The sequence below is a fragment of the Chiloscyllium plagiosum genome, unplaced genomic scaffold (assembly GCF_037043375.1).
Source record: "Chiloscyllium plagiosum isolate Xiang-an unplaced genomic scaffold, Cpla_swu_hap1 HiC_scaffold_1, whole genome shotgun sequence".
In the NCBI taxonomy this organism is placed as follows: domain Eukaryota; kingdom Metazoa; phylum Chordata; class Chondrichthyes; order Orectolobiformes; family Hemiscylliidae; genus Chiloscyllium; species Chiloscyllium plagiosum.
Genome location: NW_028270139.1, coordinates 36,975,981 through 36,997,999, shown reverse-complemented (window position 1 = coordinate 36,997,999; position 22,019 = coordinate 36,975,981). Strand labels below are relative to the sequence as shown.

The window sequence follows — 22,019 nt, the reverse complement described above, 5'->3', positions numbered from 1 at the left end:
GATAGTTTTGGGCAGAGTACTGAATATTGTGTGCACTGAAATGTTTGAGGACTCTTCAGTTTACCTGTTGCATTAGCCCTATTCAGAATAATTGTTTCGGCCATTTCTGAATACAGTGTACGGTTCTTTTTTTTATGTCTGTAATAAATTTGATATATTGGAAATGTACATACAGCTATAGTTTGGCTAACTCATTCTGCAATTTCTGAGTTTCTTCCTATAATCTTGCACTCAATTTGTTATCTGCATACTGACTGCATTTCCATCACATTTTTGAATCTAAGTCATCAGGTGTGTACTTGACTCCCACCCTGATGTAACTTTTTTAACAATTAAAAGTTTTCACTCTTCAGCCAATTTCTTGTCCATTCCCATAAAAGATTACCTTGACTCTTAACAAATCAGAACTTATCTAACCGACATTTGTGAGATGTTTTTGAAGTCGAGCTGTCACATGTTGCAGACTTGCCTATAATCATGAAGAAGGTGAGAAATTTGGTCACCTAGGATCTACCTTTCGGAATTTATATCAACAACCATTACTAGATTATTGTTATAGAGATTTTCCAGGTTACTAACGGTAAAGATAATCCTCAACTTCACTTCTGATGATTAGTTCTATTATTTTACGTGAAACTAAGACTAATGGATTGGTATTGGCCTGTTGAGCTTCCTGCAGTTCTGTGACTCCCTAATAATTATTGTCAATGGTTTACCAATCTCTTTAGTCTTCCTGTAGATCTCTGTATTAACATCTATCCTCTGGATTTATTATTTTGGCTTTATTTAATCTGTTCACCATTTATTGTCAGAAGTCACTGCAGGATGATTGAGGGCTGTTGATTGTGGAAATGGGAGTAAATCGCCTTTCGAAGAGGGCAGAAAATTGCAGAAGTACGTATGGGAAAGTCAAGTTGAGCTAAATGTAAGGTTAAATATAATGTCAAATGATGTCGCTTTTTCAATAATTTGGCTATAAGAAGTTACTTGGACTACTAAAAGAAATTCAAACAAAAACTGCTGGAAATATTTAGCAGATCACTCAGCTCTGGGGAGAAAAGGAATTGATGATTCAGTATGACTTTTAAAAGTCATTTAAAAGACTGCTCAGCTGGAATTCAAAGGGTAAACAATGTCTCATTGCATTTCCTTAGAAATACATTCAGTACAAAAAGTAGTAGTAAGTATTTATTTATATTTGTTTTTACTGTTTAATTGAAATAGTACACGTAAGCAATGTGAGGAAATGATGAACTACATTATTGAAATGCTCGGAAGTAAAGCCATTAAATGCCTTTGGCAAAAGATGACATTTAAACAGAAATTGCTACAGAATAATTTGAAAAGGACATTTCAAAAATTAAGGTGGTGATTGTCTTGTTAAGTTATAAAAGTATCCTAGTTCGCAAGTATGTAAGTTACAATATAAGTAAATTGTCAGTCTATTGATTGGTATCTGGACAAATATGGTAACAAATGTTGTATGTAACGAAGGGTGGAGACTAATAATAGAAAAATTAATACTGCCAGTTTTAGCACCCATGTCTGCTGTAAGTTTTTATTGATTCGTATGTATTACTTTTGTTCACTTTTAAGGTATTTGGAAATGCTCTTCCTGGCACCATGATGGAGAAATTTTCAGATCTCTTGCAGTTTGCTGCCCAGGTATCGCGTTTAATGGTGACTGAAATTAGGAGAAGAGCCTCAAACAAATCCACAGGTATGGGATATCTGGATGTTGGATGGAATAATATGTCAATATTTGATAATGTTCTGAACACAATACTAATTATTCATGTGACAGCAGGTACCAAGTTAAATAACTTATTGGTAGTTACCTTCAATAACACTTTCATTCATAGCAGCATTGAATTCTTAATTTCCTAAATGAAAATGATAGGTACAATACACTACCTTAATACTAATTTTCATTTAAGATATTGTACAAGTTATAGGTATTACATTAGAACAGTTTACTTGCTCTTGGGTTGATGATATTCCATTGAAAATCTAGTATGAATGCAATAGAATGAGATTGAGATCCTGATGAACTGAGTCTCCGCTAAGAAAGTGGACTTCGAGGCTGAATGTTTCCTAAGTCAAAGCCTGGGTATCCACAGTGGGTTGTCATATCAATTAAGAGTAAAATTGCTGAACACCGCCTCTGTCAATGTCTGGAACTGAAGGTGTTAAAAAATTTTTTCTTTGTACTCTCATACACAGAACTCAGTCGGCATCGGTCAGTACACTGAATATAGGAGTTATGATGTCACGTTGCAGCTATATAGGACATTTTGGTTAGGTCACTTTTGGAATACTGCATCCACTTCTGGCCTCCCTGCTACAGGAAATTTGTTGTTAAACCTGAAAGGGTTAAGAAAAGATTTACAAGGATGTTGCCGGATTGGAGAGTTTGAGCTATAGGAGGAAGCTGAATATTTTTCCTGGACTGTCAGAGGCTGAGGCGTTACCTTATAGAAGTTTATAAAACCATGAGGGGCATGGATAGAATAAATAGACAGGGTGAGAGGGATAAAATACGAAAGGGACCCAAGGGCAGCGTTTTCACGCAGTGGGAGGTGCCTGTATGGAATGAGCTGCCAGAGGGACATGGTGGAGGCTGGTACAATTGCAACAGTTAAAAGGCATCTGCATGGGTACATGAATAGGAAGGGTTTAGAGGGATTTGGGGCAAATGATGGCAGATGAGACCAGATTAATTTAGGATATCTGGTTGGTGCAGACGAGTTGGAACGAAGCGTGCTGTTTCCGTGCTGTACAACTCTGTATGTACAAAACTTGTCAGGCAAGCAAGATGTGCACTGGTGACACAGGCAACAATGAAAATTATTTAAATCAGGAAATACCTGCCATCCCAAGCTGGATCTAGCAATTCTGTTTCATCTAAGAGTAGATTTTTGTACCTCAGCTTAAATGGACTGGTAATGAGGTTTTGCAAATTGGAATACATTTATTAGTTGCGATTTTTAGCTTAGATTTACAACAGTTGTTTATAATTTTGTGCCTGTGAAAATGTTTCAAGCATGGAGTATGACAGTTAAAATGTAAAAGATTTGCACCACTCCCAGTTCACTGTTGCATGTCAAAATCATTGCAAGTATCAAACTAAACTTCTGGTAATTTAGGAGCAAATTACTGGAGATGCTAGAATGTGCACTGAATGCTGGCAATAACAGAGGGTCAGACCACCTTCATGGAGAGAGAGCAAGCTAACATTTCAAATCTAGATAACTTCGGAGATGAAGTGAGAGTAATTTTCTATATGTTAGGAGCACTGTTTGGAAGCCAGCTTCAAATTAGTGATATCCAGATCAATAATCTAGCTTTTTACACTTCTCCGTCACCATTCTTGTAAACCTTGCTTGCAGCATTCTATTTATCAATGAGCAGAAAATCTTCAATTTGTTTTCTCTTCCAACCTTTATAGTCCTCTTTTAATTGACTGGTTCTGATTGTCTAATATATTGCATGTGAAGTTCCCCTACATGTAAGGTTTTGCACTTTTGGTCAATTTTCAAGGCTTTTCAAAAGTTTGCTGTCATGTAGTATTTGGTGCTGAATTCCCAAAGAGTACTTATGGTCAATTATGCAGTAATTGTGTAGCATTTATAAAAATAAATATAGTTTTAATGTCTTTATGATCACTGTCGACTGTGTACACCAGATCATGGTCTGACAGTTGTGCAGTCTAAGGATCATTTTGCCTGCAAGAATTTGGAACAAAGGGTCTGTTTCCATGCTGTATAACTCTATAACTATAATAAACTCCTGAGCTCCACTCTGTCCTTCTTTTCAAATGCTTCCATGACTACCTTTTCCTGTTTCTGCTTCAGCTTTACAATCCTACAAGGGTGCTATGCTCCTCCAAATCTTGCTGCTTGAGCATCTTTGATTTTAATTTCTCTTTCCAACATTGGTGTCTCTGCCTTTAGCTTTGAAACAAAAGATGTGTGCAGTTTTACTATTATTGTTCCTGTTTTTGATGCATTAACTCTGTGCACATCCAACCACTTTAAGTGGGCATCCACAATGACTAAGAACCTAAGAAGGGGCGGCGCGGTGGCTCAATGGTTAGCACTGCTGCCTCACAACGCCAGGGACCTGGGTTCGATTCCCGCCTCTGGCGGCTGTGTCGAGTTTGCGCATTCTCCCGGTGTCTGTGTGGATTTCCTCCGGGTGCTCTGGTTTCCTCCCACAATCCAAAGATGTGCAGGTCAGGTGGATTGGTCATGCTAAATTGCTCATAGTGTTAGGTGCATTCGTCAGGGGTAGATATAGGGTAGGGGAATGGGTCTGGGTTGTTTACTCTTCGGAGGATTGGTATGGACTTGTTGGGCCAAATGGCCTGTTTCCATACTGTAGGGAATCTAATCTAATCTAATCTAATCTAAAAGGACCCGCGTAGTCCATGTGTAACTAAGTCCAGGGTTTATCCAGCCACTCTCTCGAATGTGGGGGAGCTGCTGGTGGTCTTTTTTTGTCCTTGTTGGCATTCTGGGTGTTTCCCCACTAACGCAAATATGTTTGTATCCAAAACTGGTCACTAGACATAACGTCTCACCAAGATAATTTTTTTTGTAAACCCCTGGATGACTCTGGAGTTCAGCCAGTATCTCACGGCAACCTTTGCTCGGGAAAATCACTCTTGCTTCCCATAATAATATGCCGCCCTCCATTGTGATCTGGTCTCTCCAGGTCCAAAGGGTTTCAATTCTGATTGTGACAGCCCCTTGGCCTCCCCCATCGCCACTGGCTGTTTGTTTTGAAAGGACTGGATGTTTCTCGTCCAAAGTCTGACATTGTCAGCTGTGACCAGAAACGTGTCCACAAAAAATAAAACTATTACTGATTCTCCCAGTGGGGGCAACATTGCTGGTGGATCTGCCAACAGGAAGCAGCTCAATGCATCCACATTTGTTGCTTGGCTTCCCAGACGGTGTTCCAACTTGTAATTATATGCACTTGGTATTAAAGCCCACTGCTGAACTCTGCCTGAAGCTCCGGGTGGCACTGCCTTGTCCTCTTTAAGTAGACCAAGCAAAGGTTTACGGTCCCTTGTTATTGCAAATTTATGTCTGTAAAATTACTGGTGGAGCTTCCTGACTCCAAATATGACTGCCAAACCATCCTCCTTTACCTGGGCATATTTACATTCTGCATTAATCAAAGTTACGGATGCTACGCTACTGTGCATTCCTCTTCGTTGGGCTACCTATGAGCTAATACTGCCCTGATGCCATGCGGGGAGATCTCAAATGTCAATATCAGTTCTCGCTTGGGATCATAGTGTGCCAAGATCTTCGAGGATAATAGCTGTTTCTTTACTTCACTCAAAGCTACGGCTTAACTGTGTGACCATTTCCAAGGCTGACCCTTTTATAAGATTTGATATAAAAATGCCAGGATGGAAGCCAATTATGATGAACTATTTGTAGTAATTGACGAGCCCAAGGAAAGCTCTAAGCTCCAGTTATGGATGTGGCAGCTGGGGCTCCTTTGATCACCCTCACTTTATCTTCCAACAGGTGTTACCCGGTCTTGTTAACTCTGTTGCCCAAGTAGGTCACTTGGGGTGTCAGGAACATGCATTTTTCCCTTCTAGGGCGTACGCCCAGCTGGATGAAAGGTCTGTGGACCATATCCAATTGCTCCTTATTGGTCTTCCCTGTTGTTCACACATCCAGATAAATGATGACCTGGGGTAGACCTTGTAAAATTGCACAGGCTGATAGCCAAATGGCAGTCTTGCATATTGGTACAAAGCCTTATGATTACTAATTGTAGCATTCTTACAAGAATCCTTATCTAATTGCAATTACAAGTACGCATAGTTCAAGCCCAGTTTTGCGAAGGAACAGCCTTCCTGACAGTTTTGCGTATAAATCTTCTATGCAAGGGATTAGGTATTTATCTTGCTGCGAAAAGTGGTTTGTTTTTTAAAATCCCCACAACGGTGAGCCGACCTGTCAGACTTCACAATCAGTATAATTGGTGCTGCTTATTCCACAAATTGGGATGGTTTGATGATTCCTTCACTTTTCCAGCCTTCTGATTTCTGCCTCTACTTTTGTCCATAAGGCAGATGGCACTGGGCAGGCCTTGCAGAATCGTGGAATTGCTTCCTGGTCAACATGTAAGGTTGCTTTGGCTCCTTTCGTCCCTAGACCTTCCTGAAAAAATTCTGGGTATGTAATTCGGATTTCACTCAGCAACCATTTTCTAGTCAAAATGTTGAGCCAATCTAGGTGAATCCTTCTCCACCAATTTTGCCCGCTCAAGCTTGGGCCCACGGCTTTTACTACAATCAGTGATAACTGAACCAGCTGCTTCTCATAAGAGACTGGAATTGAAGTTGTACTCTTAATATGTAAAGGTTTCCTGGTATGGGTTCTCGGTTTAGCCAAGATGTTGTGCAAACTTGAGGGTAGGAGTCCAGGGTGAATTGTAAGGACTGATTCTGTGATCACTGAAACAGCCACAGCAGTATTGACATCCATTTGAAGTAGGTGGCCGTCTAACCAGACTTTTGTCTTGCTTGATTCTGATTTGGATGTTGCTAAGCAATTTAACTATTCCAAACCAGATGTAGGTGGATTTTCCACACTCCTGGGTATAGGCCAATGAGTTCTCTTACTCAGTTTAGATCTAGTGGGACTCCTTTGCTGTCTTTCGTCTGCATGCCACCGACAACAACAACAATGGGTTGTCTGCCTGGATTCTGAAGAAAGTTTTAATTGTTTGGCCGAGGTGTGGCTTTGTTTTAAGATTTTGTTGTGGGCTGACCTAGAGGCCCTCTGTTCAGGATATGTCCTGTGTGTGGCTATGCAACTGCCTTCACTCAAGTGGTGTTCCCATCCCTCAAATTGCTGAGTAAAACCAATAGCATTTTGAGTTGAGGGAAGCTTGCGGTCATATTATTCCTTAACTAAATCCAACAACTCTTGAAAGGTTTTAGTATCTGCTGCCTCAAGGAAAATTGGGCTTCTAATAACTGAAAATGATGCGAGTTCACAAACTGTCAGGAGAATTACAAGTTGCTTTTCATCTGCCCGATGTCATTTACCTGGGGGAAAAAAAAACATTCTTGACCTATACTGGGTTCAGTTTTCAACAGCAGAATCAAATGAGTCACACTTCCCAAATAACGGCATGATGCCAGAAATGTTCACCAGGCTCAAAGATAGCTGTTGTGAGCAAATTTCTTCAGGAGCGTGCTCTTCTCTTGTCGCCACTAAAATAACTCCACAAAGGCCAGTATCCTGTCACCAAGTCATTCTTTATTTCCAGGTGGAACATCCTTGACACTGATCCAGCTCCCTCAGAACCAGCTGTGAGTGAACAGGATATCTGACATTTTTTTTCATCTGTTAACCAGTGCTTTTTGATTAGGGCTGTTAATCTGGTCCAGTTAGGGAACTCATAGAATGTCCACCTGGCTGCCCTTGTTACAGGCACTATAGGGAGTATTCTTTCACATTGTGTTTTATAGATGATGGATAGGTTTTGGGAGTCGGTAGGTGAGTTACTCATAGGATCCCTAGCCTCTGACCTCTCTTGTTACCCCAATATTTGTATGGCTAGTCCACTTCACTCTCAGGTTAATGATAATCTCAGGATGTTGAAAGTTGGTCATTCAGTGATGTTAATGTCATGGAATGGACAAGAAGTGACACTTGTGTATCATGAAAGTTACTTATCACTTTTCAGTGCCAGTGTCGATATTGTCAGGTCGTGCTGTATTTGGATACAAACTGCTTCAGTATCTGAGGAGCTACAAATGGTGGTGAACATTGCGCAATTATCAGTGAATGTCTGTGTTTTTGACGTTATGATGTAGGGGAAGTCATTGATGAAGCAGCTGAAGGTGGTTGGGCCTAGAATATATCCTGAGGAATTCATTCATCCATGCTCAATGACTGGAATGACTGACCTCCAACAACCACAACCATCTTCTGTGTGCCAGGTATGACTCCAGCAAATGGAGAGTTTCCCTCTGATTCCTGCTGACTCTAGTTGAGTGTCCCTGGTAGAACCCAAATGGGGCATCAGTGAGTAGGTTATTGCTCAGTGGCTTGATAGTGCTGTTCATGGCCGCTTCCATCAATTTACTGATGATCAAGAGTGAAACATTGGGACATTGGTCCATTGATTTGAATAGGCCTGCAGTTTGTGTGCAGGATGTACTTGGGTGATTTTCCATACTGTCAGGTAGGTACCATTGTTGTGGCTGTGTGCAACAACTTAGTTAGGCATGGGTAAAGTTCAGAAGGACACTTCTTCAGTACAATACTAGGATGTTGTCAGGACCTAAACCTTGCATCAAGTGCCTCCACCTATTTCTTGATATCCAGTGAAGCAGCTTGTATTGGTGTAATCATGGCATGTGTTGCTGGGCACCTTTTAGAGGAACCTGGACTTGGTACCTCTGGCTTAAGATTATTTCAAATGCTTTAGTCTTATTTTTTGATGGCCTTCTCCCCCCAGCATTGAGAATAGGGATATTTTGTGGAGCCACCACCTCAGTGAATTGTTTAATTATCCATCATATTTCTGACTGGGTATGTCAGCGCTGCAGAGCTTAGAACTCTGGACTTGCTTAACCCTGCCTCATTTGCTGTTTATGTTCTTTGAGACACACATCCTGGTTTATATCTTCACCAGGTTGACACTTCTTTTGATATGTCTCGTGCTGCTGCTGCTGGCATGCATTCTGGTGCTCCTGCAATCTTCCTTGGCTTAATTTACTCCTTGACTTAATGATAATGTTAGAATGTTGGGGCTGAGATTGGAGTACAATTGTTATACTGATGGCCTGCAGTACCTATAGAATTGCTCGATCTGTTTGGAGTCTTATAGCATTTAGTACCATGATAGTGCCACCCAACACTATCTCGACAAAAATGATGAGGTGGTCACTCTTCTTGATACAGTCATGGACAGATAAACTGAAAGTCATGTTGGTGAAGATGAATTCAAAGCTGGAAATGTGTTGCTGGAAAAGCGCAGCAGGTCAGGCAGCATCCAGGGAACAGGAGAATCGACGTTTCGGGCATAAGCCCTTCTTCAGGAATTCCTGAAGAAGGGCTTATGCCCGAAACGTCGATTCTCCTGTTCCCTGGATGCTGCCTGACCTGCTGCGCTTTTCCAGCAACACATTTCCAGCTCTGATCTCCAGCATCTGCAGACCTCACTTTCTCCTCGAAGATGAATTCAAATATGTTTGCCTCTTGTTCCCTCACCACCTGCCACAGACCCCAGCCAGAGCAATGTGCTTTATGGCTCAATCAGCTTGATCAGTAGTCATAGAGATGTACAGCACAGAAACAGACCCTTCAGTTCAACTCATCCATGCCGACAGATATACTAAACTAATCTAGTCCCATTTGCCAGCACTTAGTCCATATCCCTCCTAAACCTTTCCTATTCCTATACCTAACCAGATGCCTTTTAAATGTCGTAATTATACCAGCCTGCACTACTTCCTTTGGCAGCTCATTCCATACATGCATCACCCTCTGCGTGAAAAAGTTGCTCCTTAGGTCCCTTTTAGAAGGAAACAACACCACTATGGGCCAGAAATAGGCAGGTGGGACTATTTTATTTTGGAATTACGTTCGGCATGGACTGGTTAGACCAAAGGGTCAGTCTCTGTGCTGTCTTCCTCTGACACTGTCTGGGATTGCTCCCCAGGTAGTTCCTTCTTGTGTATTGGTTTCCCATTGGTAGTCATTCCATTTTGAGTTTCGAGGAGCCTTTCAAAATCCATCCCCTGTAGAAGCTCTCATGAAGTGTCATTTAGACTCGAAGCGTTAGCTTGCTGTCTCTTTATGGGTCAATGAAGTGTGGTGCTGAAAAAAGCATAGCTGGTCAGACAGCATCTGAGGAGCAAAAGAGTCAAAGTTTTGGACTTAGTGAGGACTGCAGATGCAGGGCTATCTCCAACTCTGTCTAACCTGCTGTGACTTCTAGCATTTATTGTTGTTGCAACAAAACATGTACAAAGCTGTGCTATAAACCCATCTATATATAAACCCTGTAAGACTTAAGAGCAGAAATTAGGCCATTCAGCCCATCAAGTCTGCTCTGCCATTCTCTGTGAGACCTACTCCAAACATTAAGTATTTGGACGTCACTGACAGCGGATGGATTTTGAAACATCATGAGAGCAAAGTGGTCAACACTTAAGGTACTTCAAAGGGCAAAAATGTCTGGAATTAAAACACAACATCAGAGCCCTGGTCAAGCATGCAGTTTGTATGACTATTGGTAACCTTCCTCAGACTGTAACATTGTCACAGCTTAAACTTGGGTCAGATAATATTAAGGTTCATGTTGAAACTCAATGGAATGATCATCCATTGAGAGAACAATACAAGAGAAAGAAGTATCTGGCAAGAAATCCCAGGCAGTGTTGCTTCTTTTGAAAAGCAAAGAATAAAGAAACGTTTTTGCACAGAAATTGGTGCGTCTATGGAATAAGCTGCCAGAGGAAGTGGTAGAGGCCGGCAAAATTCCAACATTTGGATTGGTACATGGATAGAAAAGATTTAGACTTGGGATCAGTGGTGCTGGAAGAGCACAGCAATTCAGGCAGCATCTGAGGACCTCTAAGATTTAGACTTGGCCCATCGCAGGCAAATGCAACTAATTTAGATTTGGAAACTTGGTAGTCATGGATGAGTTAGGCCAAATGGCCTGTTTCCATGCTGTATGATTAAAGCTGTAGTCCAAACCTTGATGGCAACTGATGACAACCCAGACTTTGTGGCTAAAGAGATCACCAAAGTTGTATAGTAAACTGACAAAATTCAACTGTGAGGATAAACGTTATTCATTTACATCTTGAAAGCACTTAAAAACCAATTAATTTAGGAACAAAGGGGCCGCAGGAGACAATATCCCAACCAGCAAAGGACAATATCCTGTCCTGATGTTAAACGTGTACTTGCAAGTTTTACAGAATCATACCATTTCTTCATTAGAGGGTTTGGGTCACTGGGGGATGTGCATGGAGTTCAGGGGTGAATCTGGTGAGGTCACTTTTTTTATTGTTAGCTGGGAGTTTAGATGAGCTTTACATTCCTCTAACTTGGAACTATTCAAATTTTCCACCTCTAATCCAAAGTTGGGGACTTTTACAGAGGATGCCATATGTCTGACAGTTGTTCATTAGAAGTTTGAACTTCTTGAGCACCTCTAATTGGGTTAGATGGTTCGAGACTTCCACAAGATCTTGAAACTTGACTCCTGTTTCCACTTCAGCAATTGTCGCCTTACCAGGAGATTTGGCCCTCCTGTCTTAGGATTCAGTTTAATGTTGCATACTAATCTTTACTCGTAGCTTTCTTGCATCCTGTATTAGCTTTTCAACTTCTTATGCATTACTTGATCTGATATTCCGACTTATTTACCACGTCTTGCTTCTGATCTGTATAATCATTCTTTCTCTGTTTTAGTTCTACTTTAGTATCCCATGTCAGGCATAGCATTTATTATTTGGATGCTCTTCAAAGGAAGGTGAAGAACTGAATAATTGTTCTAACTATAATATAAGAAATATCATCAAATGGAAACCACATGCATGTACAGAAATATTGTACATCTGCAAAAAAAGTTAGTGTGGGTAGAGTATGAGTGAAAGTAGTGTGATATTGTTTTAGCATTAACAGGCGGTGTCTTTTCTTTTAATGAAAGACCATTGATGCCCTATTGAACTAATAGTAACATAAATAGAATGAACAGATGAAATTACAGACTTGAAAATAAGTGGATCCCAATGGAGACTTTTTTGATACCTTCACGCTACCTAACCATCCTGATGAAAAGGGAGACTGGCAACCATCATAATTCCACGCCCTTGTCAAGGTTGCTATCTAACAACTTTTGAGGAGCTATTCTTTGAGATTTTCTTTCCTTTTGGGAGTTTGATAGAATCTGCTAGAGTTTATCCATTTATGTTTCCAAATTAAGTTACCACCTCAGAAATTGTGACTCCATACCTGCATCTGTCAGACAATAATGCAGATCAGTGACACTTAGGTTTTGACATTTCATTTAAATATTTTCCTATTGGAAAATGAAAAGGCATATAGGTTTCTGGTGTGCATTTTGTTTGTCATAACCACATCAAATATGTGAGCATACCACTGTCATTGTACCTTCCAGAAAATTTAGTTGTGATGTCAGTACACTGGTTTTATGCTGCTCTCTGTTCAATGCTGTACTGCAATAGAACAACAAAATACTTCACTATTTATTCTTTCCCATAAAGGTTCAATATTTTTATCCTTATGTTACTTTAAAATCTTGTGCTGCAGTTAATTTGTCTAAGTCTGTGTACAGCAAAGCACTGTATAAATGTGGTGTTTTATTTCTAGAATTTGTATTTGTGGTGTTTTTGACAGTATAAATCATTTTGTCAGTGTAATTATCAAACTGTTGGGTCATCCTGTATCCAGTTTTTAATATGTTCCTTGCCACAGTATGTCTATTTATGATTTTCTTCTGTCAACAGAGGCAGCTAGTCGTGCCATTGTTCAATTTCTGGAGATTAATCAAAGTGAAGAATCAAGCAGAGGCTGGATGCTTCTCACTACAATCAACTTACTTGCATCTTCTGGGCAGGTTAGTTGAAACGAAACCTTAGGCATGCTTGGTGTATTAGCTAGCATGGCTAGGTCTTCAAGGTGTTTCAATTAAGTACGAATCCTACAAAATTGTATTCATTGTTTGCTAACTCCTGAACGTGTACAGTATTATGGTTTGCTTGATAGGTATTTGCAATTCCATTATTTTGAAGCTGAATTACAAAATATCACTTCATGTTATATTGTTTTACTCTGAGTTAAGTTTTGTTTTTATACTGAGATCTCTAACTTAATGCTGAGACAAAATGGGAAACAGCATCTTATCTTGTAATTGTCTTTCTACTGCTGTTCTCTTTAAATTTTGTTGTGTTCAATCAATTCTTTCAAGTTACGGTCCATTTTTTTTTAAGTGAGGATGTATGCATTCTCACACCATTGCTTGCATGGTGTCTTTGAGGGTGCTGAGCTGCCACACTCCAGCAAAACTTAGTGGGAACTTTGCTGTCCATTAATCTTTAATTCTTTATGCCTCATTGTTTTAAATTTATTCTCTGTCACCTGTCTTGAATTTTTATTTTCATCTGAGTGAGTTACTTTTTTTTTTAATTCGTGAAAAGCACATTTGTTTTGAGCTAAATCTGTATCACATTGCACTGAATTAAAACTACAATAGCAGTGATTTGTGAATTATTACGAAGGTGTTTTTTTTTCCCCAAGCTGAACTTTCTTAACAGACTTCATGCATGGATTGTTGTCCTAATCAGAAAGGGAAGGTTTTGCAATCATATTGATGTGTAATCTTAGTGTACAACCCATCTTCAAAATTACAATCTGGAGTCAGAGTTGGGCCTGGGTTGAATGGATATTGAAGAAATAGACCTGCACCAAGGCAGCTTTGGTAGTTCTGATGTCTGGAGACAATAGGGAACTTTAGTGATACACTGCAAGAGTAGTGCTGAAAGAATATTCTTGATGCCGGGGAGGTCCAGAACCAGGGGTCACAATCTAAAGTTACAGACTGAGATGAAGAGTAATTTCTTACCCATAATGCTGAGCCTGTGGAATTTCCTACCACAGAGCAATTGAGGCCAAAACATAATATGATTTCAAGAAGAAAGTGGATATACCATTTAGGGCTTAAGAGATCAACAGATATGGGGGAAAGCATTAATATGCTATTGAACATATTAGCCATGATCAGCATGATTAGAGGAGTAGGCTTGAAGGGCCGAATGGGTTACTTGTGCCCCTATTTTCTATGTTTTTTTTTGTGAAGTGGTGGGAATTAACAGTAAAACAAAAGTTAATTGCACTCAGTGTTTCACAGATATGTAATATCAGATTGAAGACCTGAGGTTTGAAAGTGAGAATGGTGTAAACCTTAAGAGGATAAAGACTGAAATGGGCTGACCTTTGACAGCTGAAATTTGATGTGGAGAGGTGTGAAATGATGCATTTTGACAAGAAGGATGAAGAGAAACAATATGAAATAAAGGGTACAATAGTAAAAGAAATGCAGGAGCAGAGAGATCTGAGGTATGTGTATAATCACTGAATGTGGCAGGGCAGGCTGCGAAATTGGTTGATAATTCATTCGTGATTCTGTGCAGGGGCAATTGTGCACGCAGGGCAACTACTTTCCATTTGTAGGAATGATTTATAGATGAATGCGATGGGAATGACATCATGCAATGCTGGTCAAAGTCGGAAGTCTCATGATACCAGATAATCCAATAGGTTTATTTGAAATTGCAAGCATTTGGAGTGCTGCTCCTTCGTCGGGTGAAGTGAGAAAGAGTGCATTTTCTCAGCCTGTGCTTAGACCCCAACTATGAGACAATGCAACGGAACTACAGCACCTACATGCACATTAAGAACAGGAAACTTAAGAAGCTCAACATCACCAACAGTAGTAACTAAGCCGCTCCCTGTACCACGGTGAAACTGGTACCTCCAGAGGGAAGCCCATCAACTTGTCTGACCTCGCCCTTCAACCAGACAAAATAGAAGTTCTTAGCTGAGGTCTCAATTTCTGCCCCAATACCAAAACTGATCCCGTTGGTTTCGCAGCAGACACTGAGGAATTCATCAGGCAAATGAGGCTCCAGTAATTCTTCCACAAACCCCAAGATGTCAGCAGTAAGCCCAATGAGACAACTGGTGAACTGGAACAGTTCGCACGGAGATCCACAGTATAGCAACCAAAGAAGAAAGAGTCGAATTGGACCCCTCTGGAAGGTTGCTGCTCTAGGCCCGATATGTATGCTTCAACTGGCATCAGCACCAGATTTGTCAGCCACGCTCATAAGATAGCCCAGAACATCTCACAAGCAAAAGGCAACTCCTTCATTCCTTCAAGACCAACTGAAACATGGTCATCAAGCCATCAGACAAAGGAGGAGCCATCGTCATGCAGAATATAAATAACGGACTACCGCAAAGAAGCATACTGAAATTGAACAACCAGGAACACTATAGATAATTACCTGCCGATCAAACCAAAGAACACACCCGACAACTCAGCAGACTGATCAAGACCTTTTAGCCAGACCTTCAGAGTACCTTATGTGCTCTCATCCCACGTACTTCTTGCATAGGAGACTACTACTGCCTTCAGAAGAAAGCCAATACACCTTGTTTCAGGCAATGGAATCCTGTATGAGAACCTTTGTCTATGTTGATGGCATCTTGAAACCCATTCTACAAGGAACTCCCTTGCATTTCTATTGCGACACTATAGATTTCTTATAGAAACTCAGAATTCAGCTGACGAAGCTAGTGATTTCAAATAAACCTGTTGGACTGTGACCTGGTGTCGAGTGACTTATGACTTTGTCTAACAGTTCAACACCAGCACCTCCACATCTTGCTATTATGGTTGAAGAGGTATCAATGAAAATATACCCTAATTGATTGAATTCCTAACAAAGTAGGCATAAAGATATCGAGGGCTGAAACTGCACATTTCTTTAAAAATGAAAGGGGAAATGAAAAGGCAACTGAGATTCTGAATTTTATACAAATTGGCATTAAATGTAAGACCAGGATTAAGGATTTGGGGTGGTGAGAGAGGGGCTATGGATGTTGGTGAGGGATTCCAAGTAACGATTTTTGTTTTGAAAACAAACAAGTGGTTAAGTCCTGGTACAAAGCATTTTTCACATCTTGCCAATTCTGCAAAATGTCCATTAACTAAATATTTTTGTTTTCTGTCCCTTGGCCAGCCATCTATTAATTTAGTTCTACTTTAAATACCACAAACAAAATTATGAAAATCAAGAAAGGTAGTTGAGTTGGAGAAAAATAGAATTTGGTTGTTTTTTTTCCATATTGTTAACTTTATTTGAATGAATTGCTTGACTGAAGGGAGGATACTTCCCCAACCAAAGAGCAAATCAAATGACAAGCGGAATCTTTTCTAATATATACTTAATATATAATAGAAATAATAGTTTTCCTAAAATGGGAATTTTTTATTTCAAAATCAGCATGTTTTTCAGTGTTTTTAGCTGGAAAGGGGTGGTTGTGTTGGAGGTATAATTTGCAATAAAGTTGCCTTCATGCGAAAGAGGTAGATGTTGAGAGACCATGATTAGTGCCAGAAATCTGTTGTCAGAAACTAACCTTGGAAGTGAGGCATAGATAGAAGCTCCAGTGGAGAAGTTATCAATTACAAAGTATGAGCTTTAATTTTTAAAAAAAGATTTTTGCATTAGATGGGTTGTTGAATGAGAACCACATCCAGTGGGTGACCAGCAAGAGATAATTCATTCATGTTCAGTCCAATTTAGTTGTTCTTCTCTTTAAAATGGAATACTATCTGTTTGACCCATGTGATACTAATGAACGAACAGGCTCCTTTGAATGAATTAAGTGGATGAGACCTTAGACCTATGACTTGGTTGAGTACTTTTAGTTTTATTGCTTATAATTACGTTTTGAGGTGTTTGATTTTTTGCCAGATCACAATGTTATTAAATGTGAATTAAAAATCTTTTTTTTTGTTTCATTAATAACAGAAGACTGTGGACTATATGACTACAATGTCTTTGCCTTCCACTCTGGTTAAATGCCTCTATCTATTCTTCGATCTCCCACATGTGCCTGATGCACCTGGAGGGGCACAGACAGATTTACCACTTAGTGAACGGCGGGCACTGTTGCAGAAGGTGTTTGTACAGGTGAAAAATGATTGTGTTTGAATCTACTTAGCATTTTTCCCGATACTCCGTCATGACATAGTCACTGTAAATGGTTTCACCCATTGCTAAGCTAGCTATCCATCAGCTCTGTACTTAACAAATTAAGAGGCGCTCACAGGAGGGAATTGATCTGCTCACACCATGCTAACTCAGTGCTATTACAATTACGCAGCTCTTCATAGATTTTTTTTTCTCTGCCTGATTGCTTTTTACTACTCATCTCAAAAGAGAAATCTTTTCATTAGGACGTTCCATCTCGGAGAAGGCTTCAGGCCAATCCACATTCAACAGCCTGCTCTGAAACCTCTGCTTACACTTTGACAGCAAACTTATCCACAGCAGCTGAGGCAATCCATAGCATTCTCATTCTTTAAATAAAATGAGTTGGGAGACCATGTTGAGGCTGTACAGGACGTTGGGGAGGGCACTTTTGGAATACTGTGTTCTATTCTGGTATCCTGCTACAGGAAGGATGTTGTGAAACTTGAAAGAGTTCAGAAAAGATCTACAAGAATGTTGCTGGGGTTGGAGGGTTTGAGTTGTAGGGAGAGGCTGGATGAGCTCTGGGTATTTTCCCTGGAGCACCTGAGGTCGAGGGGTGACCTTTTTATAGAAGTTTATAAAATCATAAGGAGCATAACCAAGGTCTTTTTCCCAGGATAGCAGAGCACAAAACCAGAGGCATAGATTTAAAGTGAGTGTGGAAAGATATAAAAGGGACCTAAGGGACAACTTCTTCACGCAGAGTTGGTGCGTGTATTGAATGAGCTGCCAGGAGGAAGTGGTCGAGTCTACTACAATTACAATATTTAAAAAGCATCTGGAAGGGTTGAATAGGGAAAGTTTAGAGGTCAAATGCTGGCAAATGGGACTAAATTAATCTAGGATATCTAGTCAGCACGGATGAGTTGGACTGTAAGGTCCACCTCTAGGACCCTAAGACAACCTACAATTGTCATTATAGAAAAGGTTGTTTCACCCTGAGGTTTTTTAAGAATTTCAGGATCCATTTCTACAAATTTGCCAAAAAGTTTCCTGGGGTTCTGCTCTGTGTACAAAGTTTTGTTGAAATTCATACATTAGATTTTGAGATGTATTGCTTACAGACTAACACAAACTATTACCTCTATTCAACTTCAGTTGTGGAGGTCATTAACAGTCTGATCTAAGTTGAACAGTATTCTTTAATTGATTTTGTTTTAAAAGAAAGGTCATGTTCAACTTGCAACATAATTCTATTTCTCTCTTCATAACTGCTGCCAGATCTGTTAAGTTCCTGCAGCAATTTGTTTTTATTTCCGATTCCGAGCTTTTCAATATTGCGTTTTTGATTCTTAAGTGATGGTCGCACCACAATAATGACTGACTGACTTATGTGGCATAATCAACACAATGAGACCTCCCAAGACACTTCATAGAAGTGTAATGAAACAAAGTTTGGTTCTGAGCTGCATAAAGGAAGATTGGGTTGAATTTTGTGGATGGTTGAGTTTCCTGCTCAACCATTAGAAAAGCCAGCATAAAGGAGGACTGCAATGAATTAAAGATTAAAATACAAGATAGAGATATAAAAAGGCATAAAGGAATTTCAGAGCTTGGGGCTAAGGTAACTGAAAGCATAGCTATGAACGGTAGAGCAATTATGAAAGGGAATGTACAAGAGGCCCAAATTAGAAGGATATGTTTGAGTCTGGGTTGCAGGTTATTGCATCAACATAGGGGCAAGACAATGGAGGGACTTCAAACAAACATGAGAATTGTAAAATTAAGATAGCTTAGCCATGAGCGAACAGAGGTCAATGGAACAGGGGTGATGGAGGAGTACTACATGCTGTAAGTTGAGAGGAGCAACAGAGTTTTGAATATCCTCAACTTTATGGAGGCTAGAAAGTAGGAGACCAGCCAGAAGTGCAATGTATTTAAATCTGGAGTTGACAAAAGCACCAATGTGATTTTCAGTAGCAGATAAGCTGAGGATGGTCATTTGGTGGATGTTAGAGGTGGAAATTGGTTGTCTTAGTGATGGCACAAATTCGAGGTTGAAATGCATCTCAGGATCCAATAGGATACCAGTTAGAAATAAGCATGAGAATCGCAAGATTACCATGTGCTTTATCTATTTTAAATGCATTTCCGTGCTAAACACGATGTCATGCTCTAATTTTTCTAACGTTGTATTAGGGAAGCTAAATGGATTGACATGAATCAAAGATAGAAAATGTGATGATTACACTGGTTCTAATATCTCAAAATCATCTGAGAATTTTCTATTGTTTTGGATAGTGATGTGTAAATTGGTTTCTCCCCTTAAACTTTAAATGCACCTATTTATGAACCCAACAAAGGTCAGCCAACTTTTCAGAAAGCTTTGGAACCACCAAAAATTATCATCAATCTATATTTGAGAAAGATTTATACCATCATTCTGGTGTCGAAGTGAATCTCAGTCAGAGGTGGAAGTAGCAGTACTAACCATTTCCACACCACCACCAGCGCAGTCCAGTTTTGCACCTTAAGTGAAACTGTTTATTTTTCCACAGAATCGTGTAGAAAGTTTAAATCGTGTTCAAACAATATTTGTATTTGCAGCAGTTCTTCAAGCAGCATTACCAGTGACAATCTCCTGCTTTTTCTTCATAGTCTTGCACACTATTTCTATGCAAATAATCATCAACTTCTCTCTTGAATGCCTCAATTTCTTGGGAAAGTTTGAAGAGCTAGCACTCATCAATGTGCTACATTTCCAGGTGTTTCTCCTGTACAAAATAATGTAGAATAGCATTTTTTGTTAACTGAATAATTCCTGCATTGATAGAATCAAAAAACTGCCAGATATTGGATCTGCTTATAACTTCAAAGGTATCTGGGGAACAATTATGACTGAAAGAAGGCACTGCTGGCTCGATTTTCATCTCAGATCTCACTAAATCAGTTAGTTTGTGTTTTGGTCAAACCTATCAACCTTAGTCCAAAATGAGTGCTGCTAATTATTGAAGTAATAAGCAAATTGTGTTTTATTAATGACTGTGGTACGACTTGAATAAAGGTATAATTAAAAAAAATCCCATGATTGTGAGTGATGATTTGATGATTGCTGAATTACTCAGCTTTTCAGCATTCATAAAGCAATTGTTCTGAAAGGTTAACAGTTGTATGAAGGTTGACAATGACCAACATTATATAAAATTCAATTTTATAATATTTTTAGAATACTGTGTACATTTCTGGTAACCCTTTTCTAGGAAACTTGTTAAACCTGAGAGGATGCTGAAAAGATTTACAAGGATGTTGCTGGGACTGAAGGGTTTCAGTTGTAAGGGAGAGGCTGAATTGACACGGGCTTTTTTCCCTGGAATGTTGGAGGCTGTAGGGTGACCCAGAGGTTTAGAAAATCATGAGGGGCATAGATAGTGTCAGTGATCAAGGTCTTTTTCCTGTGTGTAGGGTGGGGGGTGAGTAGGGAAGACTCCAAAAGTGAGGGCATTGGTTTCAGCTGAGCAGGGGAAAATTTAAAAAGGAATGAAGGGGTAACTTTTTCACGCAGAGGGTGGTGCGTTATGGACCGAGCTGCCAGAGAAAGTGTGGAAACAGGTGTAATTACAATGTTTAAAAGGTATCTGGATGGCTGTATGAATAGGAACAGGGATATGGGCCAAATGCTATTCAATGGGAATATGTCAGATTGGGATGTCTGGTCGGCACAGACCGAAATTGGACTGAAGGGTCTGTTTCTGTGCTGTATGACTTTAAATGGCCACTAATTTGACATTTAGTTTGTAACTTATTTTTTACTGTTAGATTTTGGTGAAACTTTGCAAGTATGTGTCACCAGCAGAAGAGCTAGCCCAGAAAGATGACCTCCAGCTTCTGTTCAGTGCTATAACCTCTTGGTGTCCTCCACATAATATCCTCTGGAGAAAAAGTGCAGGAGAAGTACTAATGACCATATCTCGCCATGGACTCAGTCTCAATGTTGTCAAGTATATACATGGTAGGTACTTGCAACTTCCTTATGTTATACATTGCGATTGCTTTTCTGCTGACAGCAAGAGTTTTGACTGTCAAAAGTCTTTTAAAATTTTCAGAAGAAAGCCATTTAACATGCTAGTGCCACCAGCCATTTAGAGCTGTTTATGTTAATTTTATTCCATTTTTATTCCATTGCTTTTTCTCATTGACTGTTAACTGATCTTTTTCTTAAATATTATAATTTACTAAGTTTCAGTTGTTGCTTGAAATACTTTCCATTTTGGACGACCATGTGCATAAGAAAAGTCTTTAATTTCCTCCTTTACGCTCCTATTGCTAATTCTTCCTGAGAATTGTGCTTACTGTTAGATTATAAGACCATGAGACATAGGAGTGGAAGTAAGGCCATTCGGCCCATCGAGTCCACTCCGCCATTTAATCATGGCTGATGGGCATTTCAACTCCACTTACCAGCATTCTCCCCGTAGCCTTGTGACATCAAGAATGTATCAATGTGTGCCTTGAAGCCATTTAGCATCCCGGCCTCCACTGCACTCCATGGCAATGAATTCCACAGGCCCACCACTCTCTGGCTGAAGAAATGTCTCCACATTTCTGTTCTGAATTTACCCCCTCTAATTCTAAGGCTGTGCCCACGGGTCCTAGTCTCCTCGCCTAATGGAAACAATTTCTTAGCATCCACCCTTTCCAAGCCATGTATTATCTTGTAAGTTTCTATTAGATTTCCCCTTAACCTTCTAAACTCTAATGAATACAATCCCAGGATCCTCAACCGTTCCTCGTATGTTAGACCTGCCATTCTAGGGATCATCCGTGTGAATCTCCGCTAGACATACTCCAGTGCCAGTGCTCCTGAGGTGTGGGGCCCAAAACTGGACACAGTACTCCAAGTGGGGCCTAACCAGAGCTTTATAAAGGCTCAGTAGCATATCACTGCTTTTATATTCCAACCCTCTTGAGATAAATGACAACATTGCATTCGCTTTCTTAATCACTGATTCAACCTGCATGTTTACTTTTAGAGAATCCTCGATTAGCACTCCCAGATCCCTTTGTACTTTGGTTTTATGAATTTTCTCACCGTTTAGAAAGTAGTCCATGCTTGTATTCTTTTTTCCAAAGTGCAAAACCTCACATTTGCTTGCGTTGAATTTCATCAGCTATTTCCTGGACCACTCTCCCAAACTGTCTCGATCCTTCTGCAGCCTCCCCCCTTCCT

At 39.9% G+C, this 22,019-nt stretch overlaps 1 protein-coding gene across 6 annotated transcripts in view; it reads left to right on the top strand.

Annotated features, from left to right (window-relative positions):
* Positions 1-22,019, top strand: part of wdfy3 (WD repeat and FYVE domain containing 3) — a 407,974-nt gene that overhangs the window by 100,296 nt on the left and 285,659 nt on the right. For all 6 annotated transcript variants that reach the window (XM_087985817.1, XM_043696108.2, XM_043696088.2 and 3 more), the window contains 4 exons: positions 1,597-1,720; positions 12,536-12,645; positions 16,628-16,789; positions 20,609-20,801. In XM_087985817.1, coding sequence (XP_087841943.1) covers positions 1,597-1,720; positions 12,536-12,645; positions 16,628-16,789; positions 20,609-20,801 — 589 coding nt within the window. The remainder of the gene's footprint in view (positions 1-1,596; positions 1,721-12,535; positions 12,646-16,627; positions 16,790-20,608; positions 20,802-22,019) is intronic.